The following is a 16,177-nucleotide window of genomic DNA, read 5'->3' as shown; positions in this document are numbered from 1 at the left end:
AATCAAAACACTGGCATGACCTCGCAGTTTGTAAAGCATTTTCCCAAACATCATTTCATTACCGTCCATGTGAGATGGGACTATCCCTATCTTACTGTTATTGACAATGAGTCTCACAGATGTTGAACTTGCAGCAGCTCAAACTGCCATGAAGTAACACACTTGTCATGATGCTACCAATAATTCTCTCTGGACCCAGTTTTGGGCCCATCCTCAACCCCAAATCACCTAGAGCAGTGGTCGGCAAACTGCGGCTCGTGAGCCACATGCGGCTCTTTGGCCCCTTGAGTGCGGCTCTTCCACAAAATACCGACTTCTGTGCATGGGCCACGAAGTTTCAATCGCACTGTATGTGCACGCTCGCACGTGGTATTTTGTGGAAGAGCCACACTCAAGGGGCCAAAGAGCCGTATGTGGCTCGCGAGCCGCAGTTTGCCGACCACGGACCTAGAGTCCCACGCTCCTCCACAGCTCAAAGTTGTCCCAGACCTGAACCCTAAGGACCTGCCCCTGCCACTGCCCTCTCCATCCACAGACCCCAAGCTCCGGTCCTCTTGGGCTGTGCTGTCTGCAGACACCCACACCCTTCACTCGGCTGTTATTTTCATACTTCTTTCCCCTCAGCCTTGCACTTCTCCAATCCTCCAGCACCAACGGGCGTCCAACAATTCAATCCTGACACTACCTGGTTAATGTCAGATCCCACAAATTATAGGGCTCAGTCCCACCAGACTGCCCCACTTCAGATGCCAACCGCAAGCGGTGCCCAGGCTACCCACACTTCTTCCTGGACAACTTCAAATTCAGGGGTTCCTACCACTCCCCCTCAGATTCAATCATTTGCTAGTAGTGCTCACAGAACTCAGGAAAACACGTGTTTACCGATTTTTAATAAAGGATTTAACTCAGAAATGGCTCGATGGAAAAAATGAATAGAGAAGGTATGGGGAGAGGGTTTATGTTGGAAAATGCAGTCCCTCCCAGCATTTTGATGCGTTCACCAACCCAGCAGCTCCTAGAATCTGAATCAAAGTTGTGGAGTTCAATCTCCAGCCTTTCCTCTCCTCCTAGGAGGCCAGGGGATGGGGCCAAAAGTCCCCACTCATCACTTTGGCCTTTCGGGGACCTGCCCCATTCTGAGAACATCTAGCAGTCCCACTGTGAGCCATCTTGTTAGCATAAACTCAGGTGGGACTGCAAGGGAATCATGAAGCACAAAAGATACTCCTATCAGGAAATTCCAAGAATTTTAGGGAAACGGAAAAAACACAAATATTTCTCATACAATGTACACCTTTCCTTCAATGTTCCCATTTTCAAAATTCTACTTTTTACACTCAATTCCCATGAAACTGCTAGTGAATCTGCCACCCAAACAAACTGTTCCTTCAATGCAACTCCGGTGTGAGCTCCCAGAGGCCACAGGGTCCTGACCTGTGTCCCAGCTCTGCATTCTCTGTGTCAGGTCGGGGGGCAGCATGGGCAGCTGGCTACAGTGCTGGGACAAGGTCAGGGGGCTGTGATGCTGTTCAGCCTTGGGCACTCTCCCCTCCCCCCATCTGGGACAGGGAAATATTAATAAACATCAATAAACATCCCAGGCAACATGGATTCTTGCCTGTGATCAGCCTATCCACAGGATGGTGGCAACAGGCACTTGGCAACTGTTCTGGTTCCCAATACTCAACTGCTGGGAGTGTCATGTTGGAAAAGCTTGGCAAGAAAAAGCGCTCACAACTCCTCTGGGACAGGAATTACACGTGGAGGCAAAGTTATGTCCACTAGGCTCTGGTTAGGTTCCAAACCCGAGTGTCCGCCTTTGGAAACGAGGGCATCCCAGATCAGTGTGAAAAAGTCAAGATTGCCCAGCTCACACCCCACACTTCTGCTGCTCCACTAACCAGGGTCACCTAGCCGCGGCCGGAGTGTGCAGATCATACTCATTGCAGGTGAAATAGAAAGAGGACTTGCAGGTATCATCCCAGCTCTCCAGGCAACTCAAGGCTGACCCGGAGTCCAGAGACCAGAGCACAGTCCCCGGCTGGGGTGGAAGGCGGGGAGCATCAAGCCATTTGTCTAAGACCAGCATCTACTCCTACCAAGTGGCAGACAGGACAGAAGGACAGAGAGATTAGTAACCACATATGGCTGTGTATTTCATACATGGCTCTGTACAAAGTATTTACAGATATTCTTTACAGAATAGTAAACCACCTGAAGGTAAAAAGATAATGGTTTCTTCTCATCGACAAGGTGAATCCTGATGTCAGCAAAGCTTATCACACAAATGAACTTGTTCCTTCTTAGGCCACAACTGAAGCAAATGCCACTTGCTTCCTGGATTCCAAAAAGCTGTGGCCGTGGGACCCTGATCGTGTGCACCCCTTCCCTCTCCCCATCAATTCCTTCAGTATTAGACAGGCCCGAGTGCTGTGGCAGGAGGTGCTGCTGCTGCTGTCCATTTGTAACAAGAGGACAAACTTGCTGAGGGAGAAGACGGGGAGGATCTGTCACATCATCACCTCTGGGTCCTGAATTTCCTTTGTCTTGATGTATCTTCCACTTTCTGGATTAATCCATCCACACCACACTCACCCGAGGTGGGACTCCTGCTATGGAGAATGACCCATCACTGAGCTTTTTTGGTTCTAAAGTGCTGAGCGTAACTTAGTCTAGACGCCTCTCCTAATGTCTCTGGGCTTGCCAGCTGCCTGGCACGCTGCATGCCCTCCACTCTGCACACGGGAAGGAGGGGAGGTCTGAGCGGAGTGGCTAGAGTGCTTCTGGCATGTTCACATTAAAACACTTGTCAAGACAGAACAGTGCTGGAGAGACCATGAGAGTACAAGTGCATGGCTGCTTCACACTATACACCCCGATTCTCTAAAGCAAAAGGCACTTTTTTCCAAGCCGGAGCTTGTCTACAACAGCTGGCGTGGCTCACAGGAAAAGCTGTCCAGGGCTGCTCCCTCAGGCCACAGTGAGGAGAGGAGCGGCCTGTTCCGGCTCCTGCCGCCCTTCAGGCTGCAGCCTGTCCCTTTCTGGGTGCCGAACGTCTCCACTGACATTTCCAACCGGGAAGGAGAGACCGCAGTGAGGGAGATAAGTCAAACCCCAAAACGAAGCCACGGTAGTGAGTCGGTGCCTGTTTGGACTGGACAGGTGATCTGAGGGAAACGGGAAAGGGAGACACCAGGAGGGCACTTTGGGAGTGTGGGCCAGTTTCCAAACAGCAGCTCATCCTTCCGATGGGAACTATTTTTTTCCAAGAAGGAACTATTATTTTTAAAGCAAGGCTGCTTTATATATTGGTTATTACATAATTCTAAAAATAGTAATAAAAGTATCTTTTTAAAAGCAACTTTGTGTGGCTTGTGGAAGAGAATAGGTGGAAAAAATAAAAGGCAGACAAGTCAGGCTGGGTTGTTCAGTTGGTTGGAGCATCATCCCGTGCACCAAAGGGGTTACAGATTCGATTCCCGGTCAGGGCACACACCTAGGTTGCGGGTTTGATCCCCAGTCAAGGCGAGTGAGGGAGGCAACCTATTGATGTTTCTCTCACATTGATGTTTCACTCCTTCTCCATTCCTCTCTCCCTAGAGTCAAGGAACATATCCTCAGAGTGAGGACTAAAAATAAAAAAGCCCTGCCTTAGCTGGTCTGGCTCAGTAGACAGAGCATCAGCCTGCAGACCAGAGGGTCCCGGGCTCCATTCCAATCAAGGGCACGTACCTTGGTTGCAGGCTGCTCCCCAGCCCGGGCCCTGGTCAGGGCACATGCAGGAGGCAACCAAGCGATGTGTTTCTCTCACATTGATATTTCTTTGTCTTTCCCTCTCTTCCACTCTCTCTAAAAATCAATGGAAAAATATCCTCGGGTGAGGATTAAAAAAAAAAAAAGGTAGGCAAAACCAGTCTATGTCTGGGCCCTACAATTTAACATTCCTTCCTGTTTGTCTGAAAATACTGTGATTTCTAGACTGAAAAGCAGTAGGAGTTACCCAGTAACCTAGTTCCCATCTGTCTCTTTGCTTTCTGACCAGCTAATAGAGCTGCTCTTAACAGGGGCCAATCTTATTCCTGGGCTACCTTCTCTGCCCCCTTGCCTTCATTCTACTGTCCGACTTCTTTGGCCAAAGCAGACAACAGGAGGAGCTGTGAGGCGGGCATTCAAAGGTCCAGCTTACTACTAGGCAGCAGCCAAAAGGTCCCAGAGACAAGGCCCAGCAGGTTCCAAAGGCAGCTGGGAGCTAAAACCCCACTTCCTCCAACACAAGAGGAGGCAGTGAGAGCACCCCGAAGCCACTGTGAGGGAGGAGAGCTCTGTGCCAGGCCCCAAGTGCCCAGGGCCACACAGGTTCTGCTACTGGCCTCTGAAGCAAAGGCAAACCATGGAGTGGCAGGGAGGGTGGTAGGAATACAAAACCCTTGACAGAAACCCTTTTAATAAAGGACATCCCACCCCTCCCCATCCTTCCATGGAAGGGCGAGACCTTCACGTAATGCCAGAGGGAGAATCTTCTCTGGCATTTAGGGGAACAGCTGCAGCTGGAACTTAGGGGCCCACTCCAGGGCACTTTTCACCACAGCCAGAGCGGCTGCTCCAAGTGCCACCGTCAGCCCCATCACCGCCAGTTTCACAAGGCGGTTGGTCCTTGGTTTGGTCAGGACGTCTTTTGTCCGATTCTCAGTCCGCAGTCCCCGAAACCGCTGCCGCAGTACCATGTCCGGCCTCTGCTGGGTGGATGCCAGCTCAAAGTCTTTGAAGGTAGAGGCTGCCGTTCTGGAGAAAAGGAGACAGGAAAAAGGAATAATATGCAAGAAACAGAGAAGGAAGGAAAGAAAAACTAGATTACACAGGCTGAGGGCAGAGCCGTCCACTGCTCAGAAACTCTTCTTGATAAAGACCCATCAAGACTGAAGTAGGGATTCCGCTGGCACAAGCTTGGAACTCTGGAAACATCCCCAGCCCTGTCCAGACCAGACACCATCTTCCATCACTTCTGCTCACTAACAAACACCTCCCACCCCCACCCAGTGGCGTGGGTCCACTCACTTGTTGGCTTCCTGTTGGGCAGCTGCTTCCCAAGCAAGTCTAGACGGGGGAAACTGAACAAAAAGGTCTCCGGCTCTGCTGATCAGCATCTCATAGGGCAGGTCCTGGGGGATCTGGGACAACAGGTGGTGAACCGAGGCCATGTCACAGTCACAGTCCAGGACTTCCTCTTCTCGATACAACACGATCTGTGGAGAGCAAGGCCTTCCATCAGGGACCAGAACATACAAGGTCTTGGCCATGTGCATTTCATTCTCCTTAGAGATGAATTTACACTGGTGACAGGGCTCACACCAAATGTTCGGCAAACTCCTGTATCCATCTAGGACATATAGTGGACACGTCTGAGTGCTCTTCCTACTGGGCAGGGTCTTCCTGTTGGAGGCAAACTTCTACCCTCTCATGTGAAAGACTGACCTTTAAATGAAGGAGATTCTTTTAGGAGGAAGAAGAGGAGAGGGATTCCTGGAAGATTCCTGGAGTGCCAGCACAGAAAATAATGGTTCAAACAGTAGAAAGAATGGTCTTGCTCTCATTAAAGAACAACGAAGAGTGCCCGTGAGCCCACACCTTCCCCCCGCCCCCACACTACCCCAATGATTCAGGCCCTCTCATAACTGGAGCACCCCCAAACCATCTCAATTTTCTATCACAATACCACAGCCTGTCTTTCCTTAAACCCAAAGTTGGCAATTTGCACTCATTCCAGAAGATGACAACAAGAACACAGAATTCAAGTGTGGGGGAGCACTTTAAATGTTCAGAAGAATCCTATATAATAAAGAGCTAATATGCTAATTAGACCAAACAGCCGAACGACCTTCTGGACAAAGCTGGGGCTGCAAGGGCTGGCCAAGGCTGCGAGGGCTGTGAGGGCCGAGCTCTTTGCACAAATTTTGTGCAGCGGGCCTCTAGTCTCGTAATAAACAAATCTGTTTATCTTCATTTAACCAACATTTCCCAACCTTAGTGTTACACAGAACATTTTTTCCCCCATGACATTCCCATTCCCATTGTACAAAATGGTGTCCAGGCACACCAGCCTGGGAAATGCTGTCTCTGCATCTTTCCATAACCACCAGGTTGCCCTTTAGGCAAAATGATCAAGCTGGAACGGGTGATGTGACCCTAGCTGCTGGCTTATGGCCCGCACCTACCACAGCTGCGAAGTAAATGGGCATCAGGGGGTGGCAGGCCAGGAAGAAGTCGTATAACCGCACCACGTGTCTGAAGTCGGACAGGACGTGCCCAAACCAGGTGATGAGCCAGCTGAGGGCAAAGATGGTCCCGACCTCAGCACTAGAAACAAGGAAATGCAGACGTCAGGTTCCCTGCTAAGTCATCCCTTCCCTTTTCCTGGGCCCTCTTTGTCCCCAGTGCGATGAGAAGGAAGCATTTGGGAAATGCACTTTATGGGAAATTCAGCCACCTAGGAATTCAGCATTTTCTCCTCAAAAAAACACGAAGTCTTTAAATTGTAGCCCTCATCAGGATATTAATACTACAATAGGTTCCTGATTGCCTTACTTCACTAGTTGCTCTAATGACCAACAAATGTCTACTACAGGGACAAAAAGTACCTATTTGCAGGAAACTATACCATAATTTTCCTTCTGAAAAAGTCATGCTCTTTTGCGGGGCACAGGTACATATTCTCAGGCTTGAAAACAACTCTATGAATTTTTTAGTTAACATGTGGTGACTGAAACATGTTAAGACATAGCTCTTATGTGAAAGGAAAAGGTCCTGGCCGGGTTGCTTAGTCGGTTAGAGCGTTGTCTCCATACACCGAGGCTGCAGGTTCGATCCCCGTCATGACACACACAAAAATCAACCAATGAACGCATAGGTAAGTGGAACAACAAAGCGATGTTTCTCTCCCTTTCTCTCTTTCTAAAAATCAATCAAATAAATTTTTTAAAAAAGTCAGGCATTGGCCAAGGACAAATTTCCAACTAAACAGAAGAGAAATAAAAATCATATGAAATTTGCAAAGAAATATTTCTTCTCCTTGGTACTTGGTAAATATCACCGCCCACACATGGCCTTGTTTTTCTTACCTCTGGATCCTACAGGACTCCGCACTTCTCTTGTGGCAATGACCTCAAAGTCTATCTTGGCATACTTAACTTGTCCACCTACTCCCTCTAGATGTAACTCCTTAAAGGAATGAGCTGTCACATCTCTTGTATCCCCAAAAGAGCAGGCACCCAAATGTGCTCCAAGACTGTGTACAGAACGGAATTATCCAGCTTGCTGGTTAACTAGAGAGAATAATTCAGGCCCGGCCAGCATGGTTCAGTGGTTGAGTGTCGGTCTATGAACCAGGAGGTTATGGTTTGATTCCTGGTCAGGGCACATGCCCGGGATGCGGGCTCAATCCCCAGTGTGGGGCAGTGAATAATTAATGATTCTCTCTCATCATTGATGTTTCTATCTTTCTCCCTCTCCCTTCCTCTCTGAAATCAATAAAAATATCTTTTAAACAAAAGAAAACTCAGAAAATCAGTATCTATATCTATCATCCATCTATCTGAAAGTCTAAGTGACCGAATGACTGATCAACCGGTTACTATGACGTGCACTGACCACCGGGGGGCAGACGCTCAACACAGGAGCTGCCCGTTGGTGGTCAGTGTGTTCCTACAGTGGGAGCGCCGCTCAGCTGGCTGACGGGCACCAGATGCCAGGCTCAAGGTGGTAAGCGCAGCTGTGATGGTGGCGGTGGCAGACACAGTGGAGCTGGGATGAGCAGGTGTGGCATGGTGCCCGGTCTGGGGCTTGAGCTCCTCCCTGGCCGCCTGCGGCTTTGTACTCTACTATATTCCTTGGGGGATGTCGAACTGCCTGATCCCTACAGGGCCAAAACCGGCAGTCTGACATCCCCTGAGGGGTCTTAGACTGTGAGAGGGCGTAGGCCAGGCTGAGGGACCCCATCGATGCACGGATTCGTGCACTGGGCCTCTAGTAAGATAATGATGAGCTAGACTTGTGAGGAAGAAATAAAGGCTAGAGAAAAGTTGAAGGGGTGTGTGTGTATGTGTACCCATAATATAGATACATATATACCTCTGCATGAAGTCATGGAGTTCTGGATTCACCTGGTCAATGATGGGCATTAGATAGTTTAATATATGTTTGGTGTTGTCCATTGTTGGATCCATGAAATCCCTAGAGGGAGATAATTCAATGAGTATGATCAGACCAAACACTGAGGTAAGGGTGAGAATGAAACGGAGCTAAAACCATTGAAAACACTGATTAGAGAATGGGCTGAGGAGTTTGGGAAGTGATGCCCAGTCTCGTATATCCCTCTGTGCTGGTACCTGAGGTGGTGGGTAGATACTTTTTCTACCAGGGATGTTGCCAGACTCTCTCCTACCACCAGCAGAAATGTGACCACAATGTCATGGTAGCCCTGGTAGTAATGCAGCTGAGGGTTGCGCTCCAAGACGAGAAGGATGATGTCGATCAGTTCTTCCTGGAGCCCTTCTCTCTGTTCTTTTGGCATGCCTGGGTGGGGAGGAGAGATGCACTTAAGTATGGCAAGCAGCCTAGTAACACAGAGGTTAGGAATATGGACAGCAATGGATTTTCAGATAAAGTACTTAATAAAAGAAAATTTGCATCTTAGTAACACATTTCTAGATCCACACACATATAAAATATGTGACATACAGAAAAGAGCCACCAACTAGCAACCTTACAGTGGGAGTCCAGCCACCTTCTTAACTAAGCCACCACTGTTCACAAGGCCAGAAGTGTGACTATTTGACAGCATGTCTCTCCTGATGTACTGAAAACGCAGCATCACTCCTGGGGTATTCCTATCAAGAATGTATAAACTGCCCTGGCATGTGCTTTGGTTGGAGGCAACCAGCTGATGTGTGTCTTTCACATTTTCCTCCCTTCCTCCCTCCCTCCCTCTCCCCTCTCCCCTCCCTCTCTCCCTTACAATTGCTCTCTAAAAATCAATGGAAAAATATCCTCTGGTGAAGATTAAAAAACAAAACAACAAACAAACAAACAAAACACACGAAATAATGTACTGACCTAAACATTGAGGAAATACCAAGCTCAAATTAAGGGAAATTTTATAAAATAACTGGCCTGTTGCTCAGCCGGCATGGCTCAGTGGTTGAGCGTGGATCTATGGACCAGGAGGTCACGGATCAATTTCTGGTCAGGGCACATGCCCGGGTTGTGGGCTCGACCCTCAGTGTGGGGCGTGCAGAGGCAGCCAATCAATGATTATCATCATTGATGTTTCTATCTCTCCCTCCCTCTCCCTTCCTCTCTGAAATCAATAAATAACTGGACTGTCATAAAATATAAATAAACTATTCCAGGTTATATCAGGCTAAAGAGATATGGTACCTGAATGGAAAATGCATGAATTTATATTTCCTTTCCCTATAAAGGACATAACTGATATAAATGATGAAATCTGAATAAAATCTGTAGGTTAGACAGCAGTATTTTTTAATATTGTTACTGATTTTGATAAATGTACTGTGATTATATATGAACCCTGTTTTTTAGGAACTACACCCTGAAATATGTAGAAACAAAGGGACACCATGTCTCTAATTTATTCTTAAATAATTCAGAAAGCAACTTATGTGTGTGTGAGCCCACCGTATGGGAGAACATATTTGGCAATGATACATCTGATAAAGTGTTAATATCCAAAATATAAAAGGAACTCATACAACTTAACAAAAGGAAGACAAACAATCCAATTAAAAAATGGGCAAAGGACCTAAATAGATACTTCTCCAAAGGGGACATACAGATGGCCAAGAGCCATATGAAAAAATGCTCAAAGTCACTGATCATCAGAAATGCAAATTAAAACAACAATGAGGTATCACCTCACACCTGTCAGAATGGTTACCATGAACAAATCAATAAATAACAAGTGTTGGTGAGGATGTGGAGAAAAGGGAACCCTAGCTGAATCGGTCTTGCTCAGTGGATAGAGCGTCGGCCTGCGGACTCAAAGGTCCCAGGTTCGATTCTGGTCAAGGGCATGTACCTTGGTTGCGGGCACATCCCCACTGGGGGGCGTGCAGGAGGCAGCTGATCAATCTCTCTCATCGATGTTTCTAACTCTCTATCCCTCTCCCTTCTTCTCTGTAAAAAATCAATAAAATATATTTAAAAAAAAAAGAGAAAAGGGAACCCTAGTGCACTGCTAGTGGAAATGCACACTGGTGCAGACATTATGGAAAACAGTATGGAGTTTCCTCAAAAAATTAAATGTGGAACTGCCAATTCACCGAGTGATCCCACTTCTAGGAATATATTCTAAGAAATCTGAAACACCAGAACAACCAAGATGGCGGCATAGGTAAACACCTAAACTTGCTGCCTCGCACGACTATATCAAAACTACAACTAAAAGACAGACAGATATCATCCAGAGCCACGGGAAGACTGGCTGAGTGGACGCTATACAACTACAGTGGGGCCTTGACTTACGAGTGTCCTGACTAACGAGTTTTTCAAGATACGAGCCGTCTCTCAGCCGATTTTTTGCTTTGAGTTGCGAGCTAAAATTCGGGTTACGAGCCAGCTTCAGATACCCCACCGCTAGTTGGCGCAGCGAACGTCACAGTGAACGCCACAACATCAGCCCAGCATCACGTATCTCACTCGTTCACTTTAATGATTTGACATACGAGTAATCTGAGTTACGAGCTCCGTCACGGAACGAATTAGACTCATAAGTGAAGGCCCCACTGTAGAAGGAAAGAGAAAAGCGCACTGAGACTGGCAGGAGGTGCTGAGGTGCTGAGGTGCAGAAGGGCAGAGGTACGGAGGTGGGCACAGAAACGGGCTGGCAACTGGGTATGCTGTTGTCCTTTTCAATCGGGAGGGAGATACAAGCTCCCAACTGCTCTGAACTCCAGTTCCGGGTGAGACTCTGGGGACCCAGACTCACACCAGGAAAAAATGGACTATCTGGCATCTGCTGGAATATGAGGGTGGCTTTCTCACAGAGGTGCCTGCAGTGATCACTGTTCCTGCACAGGGCCCCGGGACACAGAGACACCGGGACCTCTCTGGGACAGGGCAGACTGGCAGCCATTGCTGTCTGCTCCACCCTGGTGATTCCCAGAGGCCCTGTCCCACCCAATTTAAAACCCATCCAAGCTGTGCACAGAGGCTTTTGCATATGAATGGCCTGGCCTTTTACAATCTAAAACCTAACAAATTGCAGCTGGGTCAAAGAGCCCCAGAGCTTCCAAAAGAAGGCAGCCTGCATTGCTTCACAGTTGCACCTCATCTGAGCACCTCCACACCCCAAACAAAGAGGAGGAATCCGCAGATCTCTCTGTAGCTCCTGCTGGGTGGCCTCAGGCAGTGGCTGACTTTGCAACTCCTTGGAGATCCAAGAGCCTGTGTATCCAGTGGTCAGATTGGGACCATACCAGATTACAACTCCTAAGATCCATAAGGGACACACTCAGGAGGCAGACGCAGTGAGCGCCAAAGCCCCACTGAAGCAAGTCCTACCCCATAAAGGTGTCTCCAGCACAGCAGTTCTCCCATTGTAGACACAACTAGTTCTCACAGCCAACTGACCTGGAGGTCAACTCCTTCCAATGATACCAACAGCAATCAAGGCTTAATTACAACAAGACTATGCACACAGCCCACAAAGGGGTGCACCAAGAGTGTCCACCACAGGTAATTAGGAAGCCTGAGCCACTGGGCCCTATAGGACACCTAGCACACAAAGCCACTCTATCAACACAGGGAAGCAACCAAAATGCGGAGACAAAGAAACATGTCACAAATGAAAGAAATGGAGGAAAGCAAACTACTGGATATAGAGTTCAAAACCACGGTTATAAGGTTACTCAAGAATCTTCTAGAAACCTCTGAGAAATTTAGTGAGACCCTCAAGGATATGAAAAAGGACCAATTAGAAATTAAGCATACATGGACTGAAATAAAGAATAATATAAAGAGATCCAACAGCAGACTAGAGGATCCCAAGAATCAAGTCAAAGATTTGAAATACGAAGAAGCAAAAAACACCCAACCGGAAAAGCAAAAAGAAAAAAAGCAAAAAGAATCCAAAAATATGAAGATAGTGTAAGGAGCCTCTGGGACAAGTTCAGGTGTACCAACATCCGAATTATGGGGGTGCCAGAAGAAGAGAGAACAAGATACTGAAAACCTATTTGAAGAAATAATGACAGAAAACCTCCCCTACCTGGTGAAAGAAATAGACTTACAAGTCCAAGAAGCGCAGAGAACCCCAAACAAAAGGAATCCAAAGAGGACCACACCAAGACACATTATAATTAAAATGACGCCAAAACCGGTTTGGCTCAGTGGATAGAGCATCGGCCTGCAGACTGAAGGGTCCCAGGTTCGATTCGGGTCAAGGGCATGTACCTTGGTTGCGGGCACATCCCCAGTGGGAGATGTGCAGGAGGCAGCTGATCGATGTTTCTCTCTCATCGATGTTTCTGACTCTCTCTCTCTCCCTTCCTCTCTGTAGAAAATCAATGGAATATATTTAAAAAAAATAAATAAAAAATAAAATAAAATAAAATAAAATAAAATGACAAGGGCAAAAGACAAAGAAAGAATCTTAAAAGCAGCAAGAGAAAAACAGTTAGTTACCTACAAGAGAATACCCATACGATTGTCAGCTGATTTCTCAACAGAAACTATGCAGGCCAGAAGGGAGTGGCAAGAAATATTCAAAGTGATGAATACCAAGAACCTACAACCAAGATTACTCTACCCAGCAAAGCTTTCATTCAGAATTGAAGGTCAGATAAAGAGCTTCACAGATAAGAAAAAGTTAAAGGAGTTCATCACCACCAAACCAGTATTATATGAAATGCTGAAGGGTATTCTTTAAGAGGAAGAAGAAGAAAAAGGTAAAGATAAAAATTATGAACAACAAAGTGACAACAAATACATATCTATCAACAAGTGAATCTAAAAATCAAGTGAATAAAAAATCTGACGAACAGAATAAACTGGTAAATAGAATAGAATCAGGGGCATAGAAAGGGAGTGGACTGACAATTCATGGGGGGAAGGGGGTGTGGGCGGTGCAGGAAGAGATTGGACAAAAATCGTACACCTATGGATGAGGACAGTGGGAGGGTAAGGGCATGGGGTGGGGTGGGGTGGAAACCGGGTGGAGGGGAGCTATGGGGGGGAAAAAAGAGGAACAACTGTAATAATCTGAATAATAAAGATTTATTAAAAAAAAAAAAAAAGAAAGAAATCTGAAACACCAGTCAGAAAGAATGGATGCACCCCTATGTTCATAACAGCACAATTTACAATAGCTAAGATCTGGAAACAGCCCAAGTGTCCATCAGCAGATGAGTGGATTAAAAACCTATGGTACATTTATACCATGGAATACTATGCAGCAGTAAAAAAGGATCTCTTGAGACAGCATGATGGGACCTGGAGAGTATGATGCTAAGTGAAATAAGTCAGTCAAAGACAAGTATCACATGACCTCACTCCTATGTGGAATCTAATTAACAAAATAAACTGATTAATGGAGTGGATCCAGAGACATGGAAGCATGGAACAGAGTGGGAATCTCAGAGGCGGGGGAGGGTAGGTGGGCGGGCGGTAATCAACCAAAGACATTGTATTCATATATGCATAAACCATGGACACAGACAATTGGGTGCTGAAGGCCTGGGGTGGGGGTGGGGAATTGGAGGCTGGAGGGGGTCAATGGGAGAAAAAAGGGGGCATATGTAATACCTTCAACAATAAAGAATTATTTAAAAAAAATAAAAATAACTTATATGTGTGTATATGGAGAAAGAGAGAAAGCAAATATAATGATACTAACATATAAGAAAAATGGGTAAAGGTATATGGGAAATTATCCTATTTTTGTAACTTTCTGTAGGTATGAAATCATATAAAAATAAAAAAAGACTTAATTGCATGTTCCCTACTAAAGCAAACTAAATATAGGAAATATTGATCTCCTTGCTCCAAAGATGTGGCTGGAAAAAGGGAGCCTTCTTGGGAGCTCTTTCTGAGCATGCAGCTGGTTCTGGCAGTGGTCAGTGTGGTTCCTTAGCTCACCTGACTTTTAGTATAAAAAGACCAAATCTTGCCGAAACCGGTTTGGCTCAGTGGATAGAGCGTCGGCCTGCGGACTGAAAGGTCCCAGGTTCGATTCCGGTCAGGGGCATGTGCCTGGGTTGCGGGCACATCCCCAGTAGGAGATGTGCAGGAGGCAGCTGATCGATGTTTCTCTCTCATCGATGTTTCTAACTTTCTATCTCTCTCCCTTCTTTTCTGTGAAAAATCAATAAAATATATTAAAAAAAAAAAAAAAAGACCAAATCTTGACCTTGTGAACTGCTTTAGAAGAATGGCACACAGCACAGTTTTCCTATACCATTAGCTTTTTCAGTTAAAGAGTTGCTGTGAGAGAAAACAGTTAATGTAAGGGCCCAGACTAAACTGAATGGAAGGTTTAAGGTGAAACCAAACCTCATCTCTTGCCTATATTTACCCCACCCCTTTTCAAAAGGGAATATTGTAAAAGATAAACAAAAAAGAAAACGAAGTAAATCAAGTACTATGACTAGGTTAAGTCATAAAAGTAATAATAGAAAACATTAAACCCCATTTGAATTTTCAATAGAAGAGTACTCAGCTAAGCTAAGGAGAACATGAATGCAAAAGGAATATGAAACCACATGGAAAGTTCAGCCTACAGAAAGAATACCTCAGGCTGATGTTACATAAATAGAAGAGGATAAAGGGTTCTTAGGGGGAAAATATGGGCGGCATCTGTACGAGGTGGTCTCATCCAAAGCAGCAGGATCGGGAGACGCTGACTGCCCCACCCAACCTGTGTATCAGCCCCAACCTCTTTCAGCAGCTCTTCCTCACAAGCTACTGATCTCAGCCCAGGCTGCAGACTTTCCTAAAACCTCTCAAAGGCCCACAAACCTCCATTAAGCAGCCATGGTCTCGGTGTGCCCGGTCCCTCTGGCTAAGTGGGCTCTGGCACTAGTGGCAGCTGGCATCAGTTTGCAGCATCTCTTAGGTACCTCCTAGTCCAGCAACCACAGGTCACTTTATAGCTACTACCAGGTGACCCTGAACTGAGCGCAGGCAGTGGCAGACTTCAGCTTGTGCCAGAGCTCCTCCCCAGAGGCCCCAGAACCAACACACCCAGTGGCCAGTGGCCAGCTTCAGACCACATAAGAGCACCACCCAATTAGCTCCACAAATGACACACCCAAAGATAGACTTGGCAGGCACCAGAGCCACACTAAACTGCATCCTGCTCTGTGGGGTGAGCCCCTGCACAATGGCTCATCTGCTATACTCACAGACAGTCCTCACAGTCAGCCAGCCTGAGGATCAATCCCACCCACTGATGTGCTAACAGTAGTCAAGGGCCAACTACCACAGAGGGACACACTCAGCTGACAAAAGGGACACCACTGGAGCACCTGGCTCAGATGACCAGGGAGTGTGAACCTTGGGCCCCATGGGGCACTACTATATAAAGCCACTCACTCTCCAAGACTGGGAGATATAGCAAATCTTCCTAATACACAGAAACAAACATAGAGAGGCAGCCAAAATGAAGAAACAAAGAAACATATCCTAAATAAAAGAACAGGACAAAACTCCAGGAAAAAAACTAAACAAAATGAAGGCAAACAATTTACTAGATACAGAGTTCAAAACACTGGTTATAAGGATGCTCAATGACTTAGGTAAACAATAGATAAACACAGTGAGAACTTCACAAAGAGATAAAAACCATAAAAAAGGAACAGTCAAAAGTGAAGAATTAGATGGAATCAACAGCAGACTAAATGAAGCCGAGCATAAAATCAGCGATTTGGAAAACAAGTAGAAAACACCCAATCAGAACAGAAAAAAAAATTTTTTTTTAAATGGTGATAGTTCAACCATAACAACATTCATACCATAGTGGTACCAGAAGGAGAAGAGAGAGAACAAAGAATTGAGAACCTATTTGGAAAAATGACAAAAAACTTCCCTAACCTGGTGAAGGAAATAGACATGCAAGTCCAAAAAGTACGAAGAGTCCCAAACAAGATGAACCCAAAGAGGTTCA

At 46.3% G+C, this 16,177-nt stretch overlaps 1 protein-coding gene across 3 annotated transcripts in view; it reads right to left on the bottom strand.

Moving 5' to 3' along the window:
• Positions 1 to 872: 872 nt before the first annotated feature.
• TBC1D20 (TBC1 domain family member 20) overlaps positions 873 to 16,177 on the bottom strand; it is a 34,389-nt gene continuing 19,084 nt past the window's right edge. For all 3 annotated transcript variants that reach the window (XM_081096856.1, XM_081096855.1, XM_081096857.1), the window contains 5 exons: positions 8,382 to 8,568; positions 8,125 to 8,226; positions 6,213 to 6,354; positions 5,056 to 5,243; positions 873 to 4,782 (listed from right to left, as the gene is read on the bottom strand). In XM_081096856.1, coding sequence (XP_080952982.1) covers positions 4,530 to 4,782; positions 5,056 to 5,243; positions 6,213 to 6,354; positions 8,125 to 8,226; positions 8,382 to 8,568 — 872 coding nt within the window. In that variant the 3' untranslated portion in view covers positions 873 to 4,529. The remainder of the gene's footprint in view (positions 4,783 to 5,055; positions 5,244 to 6,212; positions 6,355 to 8,124; positions 8,227 to 8,381; positions 8,569 to 16,177) is intronic.

This window comes from Myotis nattereri (assembly GCF_964212035.1).
Source record: "Myotis nattereri genome assembly, chromosome: 8".
Classification (NCBI taxonomy): Eukaryota; Metazoa; Chordata; class Mammalia; order Chiroptera; family Vespertilionidae; genus Myotis; species Myotis nattereri.
Note: the sequence above shows the minus strand (reverse complement) of the source record. Positions and strands in the feature narration are given on the sequence as shown.